The sequence below is a fragment of the Biomphalaria glabrata genome, chromosome 1 (assembly GCF_947242115.1).
Source record: "Biomphalaria glabrata chromosome 1, xgBioGlab47.1, whole genome shotgun sequence".
Lineage (NCBI taxonomy): Eukaryota > Metazoa > Mollusca > Gastropoda > Planorbidae > Biomphalaria > Biomphalaria glabrata.
Window position 1 is genome coordinate 89,553,620 of NC_074711.1, and position 13,873 is coordinate 89,567,492.

The 13,873-nt window shown below is 37.8% G+C and overlaps 1 protein-coding gene across 5 annotated transcripts in view; it reads left to right on the forward strand.

The window, feature by feature from the left end:
- The window catches only part of LOC106061055 (SCO-spondin-like), a 75,857-nt gene that overhangs the window by 60,275 nt on the left and 1,709 nt on the right, over positions 1-13,873 (forward strand). For all 5 annotated transcript variants that reach the window (XM_056018470.1, XM_056018471.1, XM_056018472.1 and 2 more), the window contains 8 exons: positions 5,102-5,163; positions 6,488-6,575; positions 7,845-7,982; positions 8,463-8,515; positions 9,271-9,429; positions 10,715-10,873; positions 12,202-12,351; positions 12,611-12,804. In XM_056018470.1, the coding sequence (XP_055874445.1) occupies positions 5,102-5,163; positions 6,488-6,575; positions 7,845-7,982; positions 8,463-8,515; positions 9,271-9,429; positions 10,715-10,873; positions 12,202-12,351; positions 12,611-12,804 (1,003 nt within the window). The remainder of the gene's footprint in view (positions 1-5,101; positions 5,164-6,487; positions 6,576-7,844; positions 7,983-8,462; positions 8,516-9,270; positions 9,430-10,714; positions 10,874-12,201; positions 12,352-12,610; positions 12,805-13,873) is intronic.

The following is a 13,873-nucleotide window of genomic DNA, read 5'->3' on the forward strand; positions in this document are numbered from 1 at the left end:
AATGGTAAAAAGGGAAGGGAAAAAAAAGGAAAATATCGTGCAGTCTGGTCCAGAGTCCAAAGAGTCTCTATCCGCACTGTATGGTTTGTAGTTCGTAGACTTGGGATAAAAATGCAAATATCCGAAACAGTTTGGGATCAGTAACGTTGAATGTTCTGCCAGGATGTAGCTCTGCTGGGTTATGGCACTGCGTGCCGCAAGCTACCTAAGGGTAGCAACTCAGGATTGTCTCAGGTAGCCTTTCTCAATGTTTGGGTTCATCCGAAAGGCAACGATGGCTTGTATTCAGAGTTTACCTTCTCTTAGGTGAGTAGCCAACAAAGGCTAACGAGCCCCTCATTCCCGAAGCTTACTGGCTTAGGCGTAAGTTGCTCGCCTTCGCCCCTTCTGCTGTAAGTAGTAACAGGTCCGCTGGGCTCAATATCTAAACCGTACGTGAAGGCCAGGAGTTGGACTGGTTGTTAGAGATTATTTGAGACCCATACCATTGGTGTGCTTACAACCATTACCAATTCCGGCGTTAATAACCTTGCGGAACCAAAAACAACACAAGATCACAAGATACTGACATTTTAAAAGAGAATAAGATTAAACTGCCTGGTCGTGCGGTTTGCGCGCTGAACTGTTGTTCGGATTTATCGACGGTCGAGGGTTCAAACCCTGCCCGCTCCCATCCCCCGTCGTCCTGCGGGAGGTTTGGACTAGGAAGTAAACTATCTTCAACTCTGAAGGAACATCCGAAACGTGTAAAACATTTTACAAACATTTTTTTTTTAAAACTGAAATCAAAATCAAACTGTAGCATTTTTTTTTTCACCAGGAAAAAATGGCGATTAACAAAAAAAAAAGCAACTAAAAAATATATAAATTAGGTCTACTCATCGTATTCATGGTAAACAAATTACATAGACTAAAAAATCTAAATACCTATGTGCTATAAAAAAAATGAAAAGTTATAGAACTACCATATTGATGATATTGTTTAAAAAATCTAACAAAACATTAGAGTTTATGTAAATAAATTTTTACAAATGAAATAAAAACGTAAAACCAAGATGCTATATAACCTTGGTAAAAAGAAGAATATGCGTCCTTTGTTTGGGATAAATGTAATCAAGAAACTAGTACAGTCGCAAATTACAGCAATGAAATGTATAACAAATGAACACTCGCATTTGACAAGAGAAATAATAATACTAAGGCTTGTCTTCGAGTCCGAAGATTAATGAGGAATGCAGTATTTCCGTGGCTACGTAGCCTCAGCTGTAACTGAGACAAAGAGTAGTGCATTAGTTAAAGTACTAAATTTAGAGATACAGAAGAATAAAGTAACTATAATACACAAAACACTGAAGCATAAATTAAGAATTTAAAAAAAAAACTATCAACATAATCAGAAAGGCACAAAGACAAAGGCACATTTATTATTCCATATTCTAGGACAAATTCTTCCCTACTGCCTTTAGAGCATGGAACGGGTTGCCTTTATCAGCCAGGAAAAACGACGACTTATCAGAGTTTAAGTCTCTAATTAACATGCATGACCTGATTAACACAGTAGGGCGCATTTAGCTTCTGCTTTTTGAAGAAACCTCATAATTTATAAGATTGGTGGTGGTAGCTGTTATCTCTGTAGTTAATATTAATAAATGAATATTCAATCAAAATACATGTAGTAAAGTAGAATAAGAAATGAGTTAATCACTCGCTGATAGTCAAATCTCATTCAAATAAATACTTATTTTGAATGTATGTAAAGCTGCAGTGTACATGTGACATAATAATAATAATATTTGTAGTCTTTATGAGTCCAAACATTAAGTAGAAGTGTAATATTTCACGTGGCTATGCAGTTCTAGCCGTGATCTCCCTATTCGCTTCATTGTTTAAATGTTTTACTTATTTCGGATGTTCCTTCAGAGTCCAAACCTCCCGCAGGACGACGGGGGATGGGAGCGGGCAGGGTTTGAACCCGGGACCATCGATAAGTCCGAACGACAGCCCAGCGCGCAAACTGCACGACCAGGCAGCGAGGAATGAGGAATCCAGAGCAGATATTTCACAGACAATTTAAAGGGTGAAACTCGACCACTCTCTGGTATTTCAGAAAGTGCAAAAGTCAAAAAAAGTAAACTAAGAAAATGTGACCTACATATTTTGCCACACCAGGGCAAGCATAACCATTGTCCGAAGATGGTCGATTTTCTTTTCGCCCTATGCGTCTGTCCTCGGTAGCGGATTTTCTTTTGGTCTCAAATGTTTCCCTTTGTGATTGACCTCCAGCTCCAGCTATCTCGTTCTGAGGCCGCATTCAACAATTTGCTCTCTTCTATGTCAGCCAAGGCAAGTTGGCGCCTAAGCTGGGAAAAGCCAGGAATTCTCCCGTCGCCTCAGCGTGGCCCTCTTGTGGAAACGTCCGCCAAGGGAAACGGATAGGCCAAGTACGGTAGCACACATAGCTCTCAGTGGGCTACCACAAGTACGGTCGAGTGGGACATTATAGGCATACGAAAGTCCCCCACGCGGCTCGGTCTCCGGCCTCGTACGAGAGGGGGAAACTCGTGCGGGGCTCAAGGGGGCTCGTGACTAGCGACACACCGGGCGTGAATACATGATCACTTCGGATAAGGCGGGATTTCGGACAGAGGGATTGGTGAAGAGCCGATGCCTCATCCTGGCCACGGATAAAAGCCTTTCCTTGGTCAAGAGGTCCTTTAATAGGGAACTGGGCGTTCTCGGACCTTCAGGACATCTGTATCAGGGAAAAAAATGCTTACAAAAGAATCCCATCTCACTACGTCAAATAAAGTATTATAATCTTATACATCTGTATAGTTCAGGGGTTCTCAACCTGTGGGTCGCGACCCCCTTGGGGGGTCGATTGACGATTTGCCAAGGGTCGCCTAAGACCATAGAAAATATGGATTGTATATTGTCTACATTTCTATTGCTGTCTGTGAATGGGGGTGGGGGACGCAGCAGATGGGGGATTCTAAAAAGGGGTCGCCAAGCATAAAAGGTTGAGAACCGCTGGTATAGTTAGAGGAAGGGAATGACAGCAATTCCATTAAGTTGCAGACTGTAGACCAACCAGCAGGAGGAGGTGGAGTGTTATTACCTGGTCGTTCGTTTGTGGCTCCAAACAGCTAGTCTACAACTAAACCGATGTAGGCATGTTTAATTCTTAATGTTTAACTTACAATAAACTTGAATAGACTTCTTTTACAACAAAACAGAAAATAACTTTTTGTTTATAAATGTAGGACAGATTCAACTTGAAAGTAGAAACACGAGTGAAATAATACTTGAAACAAAATATATCTCACAACAAATACATGTCTTTTCGGTTTCAAGTCACTTGCTAGTCTCATTCTTCCACTTTCATGCCAGTCTTCACTAGCTTGAACTACCTCATGATTTCATCAGAAACTCTCCAACTTACACAAGCACAACATCCGCCCTACTTTCTCCATGGTTACATCCGAAACACGCGCGTGCACTTCACACCGAGAAGAAAACAAGGTAATGTGTTTTATAATCTCAACGTGGAGTCCTGGTGGAAACGGCTTGGGGAAACAAGCTATTAAGTAAAACCTAGTGTCTAGTACTCCGATGTGCTTCCAAAGTAAACAATATATTGCATGGGTTGGGGATGTGAACCCTTATCTATCCTCATCATTCCTCTCGGGAGTGCCACCTCCATTAGTAGAATAGAATAAAGATTAAGAATGTGTGTAATGAAGCTCTTTTTCCAAATGTTCTTCTATTTAAATTTTTATTAATTTACTAATTACTTTTTTTTTTCATTTGTTTACTTTTATCCTTTAATGGCTGTTCACCGCCACCCCACCCCCCACCCCCACACACTACTGTGTGAGCTAGGAGGTTATCTTCTGTAGTGTGGGCTAGGAGGTTAACTTCACTTCTGTAGTTTGAGCTAGGAGGTTATCTTCACTTCTGTAGTTTGAGCTAGGAGGTTATCTTCACTTCTGTAGTTTGAGCTAGAAGGTTATCTTCACTTCTGTAGTTTGGGCTAGGAGACTATTTTCACTTCTGTAGTTTGGGCTAGGAGGTTATCTTCACTTCTGTAGTTTGGGCTAGGAGTTTATCTTCACTTCTGTAGTTTGGGCTAGGAGGTTATCTTCACTTCTGTAGTTTGGGCTAGGAGGTTATCTTCACTTCTGTAGTTTTAGCTAGGAGGTTATCTTCACTTCTTTAGTTTTAGCTAGGAGGTTATCTTCACTTCTGTAGTTTGGGCTAGGAGTTTATCTTCACTTCTGTAGTTTGGGCTAGGAGTTTATCTTCACTTCTGTAGTTTGGGCTAGGAGGTTATCTTCACTTCTGTAGTTTGGGCTAGGAGTTTATCTTCACTTCTGTAGTTTGGGCTAGGAGGTTATCTTCACTTCTGTAGTTTGGGCTAGGAGGTTATCTTCACTTCTGTAGTTTGAGCTAGGAGTTTATCTTCACTTCTGTAGTTTGGGCTAGGAGGTTATCTTCACTTCTGTAGTTTGAGCTAGGAGTTTATCTTCACTTCTGTAGTTTGGGCTAGGAGGTTATCTTCACTTCTGTAGTTTGGGCAAGGAGGTTATCTTTACTTCTGTAGTTTGAGCTAGGAGGTTATCTTCACTTCTATAGTATGGGCTAGGAGGTTATCTTCACTTCTGTAGTTTGGGCTAGGAGTTAATCTTCACTTCTGTAGTTTGGGCTAGGAGGTTATCTTCACTTCTGTAGTTTGGGCAAGGAGGTTATCTTCACTTCTGTAGTTTGAGCTAGGAGGTTATCTTCACTTCTGTAGTTTGGGCTAGGAGGTTATCTTCACTTCTGTAGTTTGGGCTAGGAGGTTATCTTCACTTCTGTAGTTTTAGCTAGGAGGTTATCTTCACTTCTGTAGTTTTAGCTAGGAGGTTATCTTCACTTCTGTAGTTTGGGCTAGGAGTTTATCTTCACTTCTGTAGTTTGGGCTAGGAGTTTATCTTCACTTCTGTAGTTTGGGCTAGGAGGTTATCTTCACTTCTGTAGTTTGGGCTAGTAGGTTATCTTCACTTCTGTAGAAAAGTTTAAAAACTGATCAAATCATAATTTATCGTTTCCTTATCGTCAGCCAATGCACTAGGAATGCAACTGAATGTCGCAACCTGACTTTGATGTCAACTGTGCCAAATGGTGAGAAGAAATTTATTTGACGTTTAACAATTTCAATTTTTTTGTATCTTTTTTATGTTTACCGTTTACATCAAATTTATTCAGATTATCTCAAATAATTGTTTATATTTATTGAAACCATGGACTAAACATTTTATCCAGCCTTTATTAAAGTGCGCAGTCCTTAAGATTTTTGTTCTAGTGTATTTTTTGTATGAGGTGATCGCATGAATAAACAGAAATGTCAAGACTCATGGGACTGTCTACGCTAGATCCCAAAATATCTTCACCTTGACAAAGACAAGTTACCTCTTGCTTTAGAACACACGTACCGAGATGAAATCTCTTATGAATGGTCTTTTTATGCCTCCACAGCAATGAATAGTTGTTTACTCACCATCGTTGCCCAAGGTCCCATTACTTTAAATAAAGGTCCAGCTACAGAGAGCGTATTTTATAAGGGAATTTCATCTGATTGTTTAGCCAACAGAGTAGGCCTCCCCTTCCTAAGGAAAAGTTGCTAGTGTTTGATCGCTGGCTGATTTTCCTTGCAGCCCCTCACTGTCTCTAGCTTATAAAATAGCAATCTTTCTAAGATCTTACTCCATGCCCAAGATGGCTGCCTGGTCGTGCGGTTTGCACGCTGGACTGTCGTTCAGATTTATCGATGGTCCCGGGTTCAAACCCTGCCCGCTCCCATCCCCCGTCGTCCTGCGGGAGGTTTGGACTAGGAAGTAATTATCTTCAACTCTGAAGGAACATCCGAAACATGTAAAACATTTTACAAACAAACAAACCAAGATCTCGTAGTAAATTTGGAGGATAATCTGCTTCTGTTAGGGAGCAGAAATACTTTTCCATTTTCAACTAAAACATTTAAGCCTGGCATGAAAAACAAAATATGATTAGGCCATACACAAACTTTTGCATGTGATATTTTATTATTATCTGTGTTTGAGTGTCATCGTAATGGAACATCCACTACAAGCTTTTATTCTCCGGCTTTGACATATATTTAAATCCTGATTTATGACTGAAGGCTTAATGTCTCCACAAATTTATATTTTTGTAGTCCACCTTTCCTCTCCCCCTCATCTCGGGACATCTTTAGAGACGTGCTTTAGGGAATCTCTGAAAGGGGAGGGGGGAGGTAATATAGGAAGTACTTCCCTGCTTGGTTCAATAGATATAGAGCACAGTATTGATGTCATACAACCTAACGGAACTCGACCATAATTTGAAAGTAAACCATATGAGAAGTTGCCAATGGAAAAAAAATGTCTCTCTGGCCGTAAATAATGCAGATTTATTAAAATATGAGATAACTTTCTAATTTGTAATCTAGACCTGCAATCACTATTTTCTACTGAGCAATGGTCCAGTTGGTCAGACTGTTCTGTACTGCGTGGTTTAGGAACAAGTTCAAGATACAGGTAAACAATATGATTATCTCATTTACTTGTTTCCATTTTAGTAACGCCATAATATAGGCCTACGTGTAGTAGAAGTACCCCTACTTCTTTTTTTAAGTAACGTCTGTATTATATAAGATAAGAAGATATAAGAATTCTTCTGTCTGGGATGGCTTTATGTGTTATTTGTTGGTTGGTTGTTTACTTTGTCTCCTTGTTTCTGTTTTATGTATGTGAATGTTTCTGTTGTGTTGTCTTTATATAAGAGAAAGAGCCCCTGTAATTACATCAAATTTCCATAGGGATCAATAAAAGCAGTCTTAGTCTTAGTCTTATTTTGTCTTGTTCGTTTTGTCTTTTTTTTTCTGTGTTTTTTTTCTGTGTTTTTTTTTTTACACCTCGTAAAAGAGTCATATTCGATGATGAGGTTTATGTAAAATATTATTTGGAAAAATAGGCGACTAGAAGCAGGGCCTATTCAACTTCTTAAAATAGAAAAACAAAACCTAATAAAATGATCAGAAAGACACAAAGATAAAGGCAGATTCCTCGTCCCATATGCTGTGACAAATTTGTACAAATGCTCCTTCCCTATTGCTTTTACAGCATGGAATGGGTTTCCTGAGCCAGCCAGGAAAACAAATGTCTTGACAGAATTTAAGTCATTAATTAACATGCATGACTAGATGCATGACGTGTAGGAAGTAATTATCTCCTTTTTTGAACTAACGTCTGTATTTTATAAGATAAGGTTAAGATTTCTACAGAGGTTTGCTGTCATTACTTTCTAGATGCTAATATATAAAATGAACATAACTAAATCCATGACTTCTCTATAAAATTATTCATTTAGTTATTCGGTCCTCTAATTAATGTAGGAGGCCCTGTAGTTGAGTGGTAAAGCGCTTGGCTTCCTAACAGGCGGGTCCTGGATTTGAATCCTGGTGAAGACTGGGATTTTTTATTTCAGGATCTTTAGAGCGCGTCTGGGTCTACCCAGCTTCAATGGATACCTGATAATAGTGGGGGAAAGCAGAGGCGCTTGGTCGTTGTGCTGGCCACATGACACCCTCGTTAAACTTGAGCCACAGAAACTTTTTCAAACAGTTGGGAACTATTGCTGACTCTCTCAAAACTCTCTAATAGATTGAAACATATAATGTCTATTAATGAAGACCAGGAATGTATTCTTTACCACAAAGGTCATGCAGAACTTAACTCACATGCATTAATTGACAAGAAACTTCTACAGCTTTCAGGTTTTCTTTTATACAGTATTTTATTTTAAAGATTCAAATTCAATGAAACCTGCAAGTTTCGGGTTAATGAGACACGAGAATGCCTAGCAACAAGCAAGCACTGCATCACATCTAATAACTTACTTGTTGCAGACGGTGAAAGTAGAGACATGGGTAATTGTCAGATGTGGTATGTGACTTTTGATTTAGCTTAGAATCGTAAATTGTACCAGCAATTTAGTATTAGACTAACAGTACATGCAGTGTTTTGAGCCGAGGGGAGGCTTGATCTGTTTAGGACCCCTGCATTTCGTCATCATGACATGAGATAATGGCGTTATATTCAATGCAAAAACAAATTTCGTAAACTCATTTTCAAATTTGGAAACCCCTCCTCCCCCACCCTAGCTAGGCCACTGGGTAAATAATCTGTAACATAAGAGATCAATGTAACACTCCACTTCTGTAACAATTAGCAATGTAACTCTTTAAGAACACATTTCTGTAACAATTAGCAATGTAACTCTTTAAGAACACATTTCTGTAACAATGGCAATGTAATTCTTTAAGAACACACTTCTGTAACAATTAGCAATGTTAGTAATCTTCTAGATAAAAGTAAATTTATTAATTGTTTTAAATTATAATATCTCTCTTTGTTGAACTTCAGTACCTGTCACAATGGCGAGTTGACCTGTGGTGAAAACATTCATGCTGTACCAGGTATGTTTTCATTCATTGTTTAGTAGGTTCAATGTTACTTTATTATTTGTTTCTTTATCCAAATTTTGTTATATATAGAAATAATAGAAAATAATACTGAAGTTTTATTTTGTGACTTACTCATGTTTTTAAAAAGATGGAGCACCTCCACATTATGGGCGGAAAGTAATAGAGTATTCTGGACAAAGTTGAAAATTGTTGCAAGGTTGAAGGTGGACTCTGAGCAATTGAGAGATTAACTGAGATTTGATCATAGGGCTCTGAGTATGCTTATAAGCATGAAGTTGTGCTATATAAATTATATTTTTTTCACATTGTTATAAGTAAGGAAATAATTGGAGGGGTCCATGGCAAAAAAACAAAGCCTGTGAACAAATCAACGAGAGAGGCAGTGGATAATGCTAGTCTAAAAAAGTAGACTAAACATGTCTGTGTTTATCATAGCTTTATTCTTCACCTGATGAATATTTTATGTGAATACACGTATTTGTATATATATATATAACTCTTGAACTTAGTCATCAATCTAGGTCTGGGGTGTCACTGGTGAATGAGTAGAGGATAGTCTAAGTCCAGGGTGCCACTGGTGATCTTATTCACGGTAGGCATGCCTTTAACATTGCAAGTCCCTTTTACTAATGATCTTCATTCACTAACAAATAGATGAGTTCTGCTGGTAGTCAGGAATATGGTAGCATGTTGAAAAACAATGTTCCATTGTAAGCTGTCCAAATGTGTTTATTTTGTTTATTCAGAAAACGAAATCTGGAACCAGTGGAGTCCGTGGAGTCACTGCACAGAGAACTGTAACTCATACTATCAAATCCGATGTCGAACGTGCAAAATACCTGTATGTTTAAATGTGACATGTTCCAAACCGCAATGTGAAAAAAGAGGCTGTGGAGAAAAACCTTGTAAGTTTTTTGTTTACACATGTGTACATTAGGTTCAGTGTTTACATGGGCACAGTAGGTCCATTGTTTACACAAGTGTACTGTATTTTCTTTGATGAAGGGATCAAACCTGGCTAGAAAATTACCGTCCACAGCAGAACTTGCGAGACTCAAAAAAGTCTGGAAAACAAAGGAAAAGCCCTCTACACTAAGATCAAAGTAATACGCTCCTTGCTCATGGCGCCATTTGTATAGGTTTGCGAATCTCGAATGCTAACTGCAGAGGAGTTATCCATGAAATCAAGATGTTATAGAAGGATCCTTGGTATCATCTACAAGGAAAAAAGGAAGAGGCAGACAGAGAGAGTAATGGGAAGACAAATTACTTTCACGTCGATGTCCTTGTGTACAATTTAAGAATGTACAATGTCGGACTATAATGTGTCTTCACGTGTACATTTAACTTATTATATTATACGTGCGTAGTAGTACAGCAAGTTGAATGTGTGTTTGTGTGTGTGTGGGGGGGGGGCTACATTTAGACCATTGTTTTATAGAAGTATTCAATGACCATAACGTCGTTATCTCTTCATAAATATGGAGCACTAAAACTCTCTATAATGGATTGTTAATGCTTGTATCTGTATATGCTTTTTTTATTTCTATTCATTGCCCATCCTGTATTTTTGTTCTTTGTCTCCATATCAGCTCTGTATTTGCCTGAATCTCTCCCTCTCTCTCTTTTATCTCTGTATCAGCTTGTATCTTTACCTCTGTATTTGCCTGGATCTTTCTCTCCCTCAGTATCAGCCTGTATCTTTCTTTACGTTTTTACCTTTTCATTTACCTACCCCTTAGTCTGTTGGACCGTTGGGGCACCATGCAAGATTCATTGACCGTCTTTCTCCAGTCCTCTCTGTCCTTTGCCTTAGTTAGAGCCTCTTTCAATAGCAGGCCTGTCCATTCTTTCATGTTATCCTCCCATCGCGTTCTCTGTCTGCCTCTTCTTCTTCTTCCTGGTACTGTTCCTTGAAGGATTAGCCTCTAATTCTCTTTCTATCTGAATGAATGTGTCATTTTTAAAAAGCAGCCTACCTGTTGTTATTTCTGTAAGTTATATGACGTGTTTTAAAATTAGACTACAACCAAATTACAGAAAGTATTAATACATGAAAAATAGCTTCTATAAAAACTACTTAAAGAAATATGCTTTATAATATTTTCCTACAGATAGCTAACATCTCTTAAAGAAAAGAACAATGTAATTGGAGATTTTTCATGTGTTATTTTATCCTATTATTTGCAGGTTGTCAACTGTTCCAATGGAGCCCTTGGTCTGACTGCGATGTTTCCTGCAAAAATAACTCTAGAGATGTTCGTCTGCGCTACCGACAGTATTTTGACTCTGTTGCATCACGCGACTGTAAAAGATTTGAGGAGAAGAAATCGTGCCAATCCTGTAAATGTACGCAATTATTTCCTTGTCCCTCACTGTTTTTCTGGCATTTTATGTCTCGAGATACTGTATTTTCCCTTTGCAACTTCATGTGTGACTAAAGAGGCCAATCCTTGATACAAAGGTACGGTCAGAGGTCAGAGGTTGGGCATCTGTAATCATTAGGCGCCGTTTACCCTTCTTTCTACTACTGTTGTGTATGGCATCTTCAATCTGGGACCCTTCCTCTCTCTCTGCATGTGGATCTATTAAGTGCCACTTTTTCCCAGCTGTTAGTATTAATTTTGAAAAGTTTCATGTGGCGTTTGCATAAATTAGTATATCTTAAAAGTGGACAACCAGTGATTCTCCTGCCTTCTGTTAGATCACCATACAGAATGTCTTGTGGAAGTCGACCGTGTGGCATTCTATGAACATGACCAAGCCAGTAAAGGTTCCTGCTGCTGATAACAGAATGAACGTCCTGGCACCCTGCTCTTTGTAGTACTTCCTCATTGGTTATTTAATCTTGCCACCTTATTTAAAGATCTGTCTTAGACATTGCTATGCGCCTAAAGTATCTTACAAGTTTTGGTAGAAGTAAAGAAGTATATTATGAGCTCGAGTAGATAACTCTTCAAGTGTTAAGGTCTGTAGATGGGTATTTAAAAGAAAATACTCAAAGATTGTCATTTAAAATAATTTTGTAATCCAAGATAATGCAATAAGTTATTTCTTACAAACTTTATTTTGGTGGCAACCAAATAGAAAGTCATGAGAATATAATGAATTTGGAGAGTATTTTGAAAAATATGTTTAGGAAGAAATGTCATGTTGAAGTTGACAATGGGACATTTTCACATTAAACTACCCCAACCATAACAACCTTGACATTCAGTCTGCATATGGGTCATAAATCAGTAAAATTTGATGACCTTATTTTTCATGTACTTCATGTATTTACATAAAACAAAAAGGTTATTTGCTCCTATATTACATGGAGCTTCCCATATTTCTTTGCAGAATAATTAAAGAAAAAATCTATCAGAGAATTGGGTCAATGAAATCTAATCAAAATGGAATGTGAAAGAAAACCTTTAGTTAATGTTCTCAAATGTTGTCAATGTTCGCTTACATTTAAGAAATAAGTCTCACTAACTTCAATGATCGAGGAAGACAGAACTGATACTATGGTAGTTAATAAGTATGGGGGAAGGTGAAATGTGGGGGGTTTTTCAAGCGTTCTTAACGTTATACGAACATCAAATCAACCTTGGTAGCAGCCATTGTGTACAATTAAAAAAATATATGTTTTAAGGTATGTTTTTGTTTTAATCGCATCACCATTTTCTTTCTAGGTCATGAAACCATTGGTCAGTGGTCAAGCTGGACTCGTTGCTCGGCCAAGAAATGTGGCTGGGGTAAAAGAAGTCGATATCGCCATATTCCTGCCAGTTGTCCAGAGTTAACAAGGACACAAACTCAAGATTGCTTCTTGAAAAATTGTGGTAAATAGAACATCTGTAGTGAATTGAAACACTGTAGTAGGCCTGCCAGAGCAAAAAATGTATACCTACCATTTATATAAATACGAGATTCCATTTTTTTCACTTCCAAATGTTACGAGACTAATCTCTTGGAGGTCACGTTTTGATTAACTAAAGTAGATTTAATCTATGCACATTTTAATTATGTCATAGCAATAAAAAAAAATTTGTTTTAAACAATTAGAGTAAACGATAATTAATTTTTACATTATTCATACAGACTGTAAGGAAGGTTTTGTTTGGAGGAACCACTCCAGCTGCCAAAGACAGTGTCATTTAGAGCCCTCGCGCAACTGTCATCAGAAATTGTCTGGTGGGTGCGTCTGCCCAAGCCATCTTGTATTTAATGGGTCTCATTGCATTCCTTCAGAACATTGCTCACTTGACTGCGTTTATAACAATAAGACTTATAAGGTCAGTCCCATCAAAGTGTGTCCGTCTTCTCATTGTGGTGTCACCTTAGCATGTCCGACTGTAATCTGAGTATGTAATAGAGTAGAGCTTGTGAAATCTCAACATTAAAAGTGTAAACTATTTTTATGTTGCTCTATTTGACTGGTGGGGACGTGATGGCTGAGTCAGGGCTGGCCTGAGGTAATTGTAGCCCTAGGCAAAATGAATATGGTGGTCTTAAATGAAATAGATAAACCAACAAATTTAGACAGAAAAATATGCATTGAGTTAAAAACCTTCTTGTATCTATATATAAATCAACAATTAATTTAAATTCATATAGCCCCGATAGCACGAATGTGCTTCATGGACAATTCATTATCATCAGACTAGAAATAACGTTTCAACATTTCACCAAAAGGAAGAAACAATGGTCTTCTAACATATGTAGTCTAACAAGTAATTCTAAACATTCTTGAATAAACCTTAAATCATAGTACAGACTTAAGAGCTAGGCTAGTAGCCACATAGTTTTCCTATGTTTGAGATTTTTTCCATGTTTCATCATAACTACTCAAAAATAGTTAAATCCCCTTAGGTCAAAGGTAAAGTTAAGTCGGGTAGTTGTTGTGCTGTTCACATGACACCCTCATTAACCATCGGCTATAGAAACTGATGACCTTTACATCATCTGCCCTATAGGATCTGAAAGGGAAACAAATTTTTTTTTTACTTTTAAAGTGGTGCGTCTTACATTTTGATCTACCATCATCCTAAACATTAATCAACTAAACTTTTACAAACACTTTAGATCTGTGAACCTATTCTACCTCGCTTAAATACATTCTAACAAGTTGATGTTTAAATAAAGATTTAAACATAAATTATCATTTTTAGTTGATTTTATCATTACAAAGACGCTGAGGTGGTCAATTGTAGTCAAACTGAATTTCCATTTGGTTGAGCCAATAAAAAGTATCTTATCTTATACAAAACATTGTAATAGATGACAGATCAAGGAAAAAAAAATAGTTTTATTCCATTGGCTATTAAATCATTACACACAAATTAACGACATGCGTTCACTGTT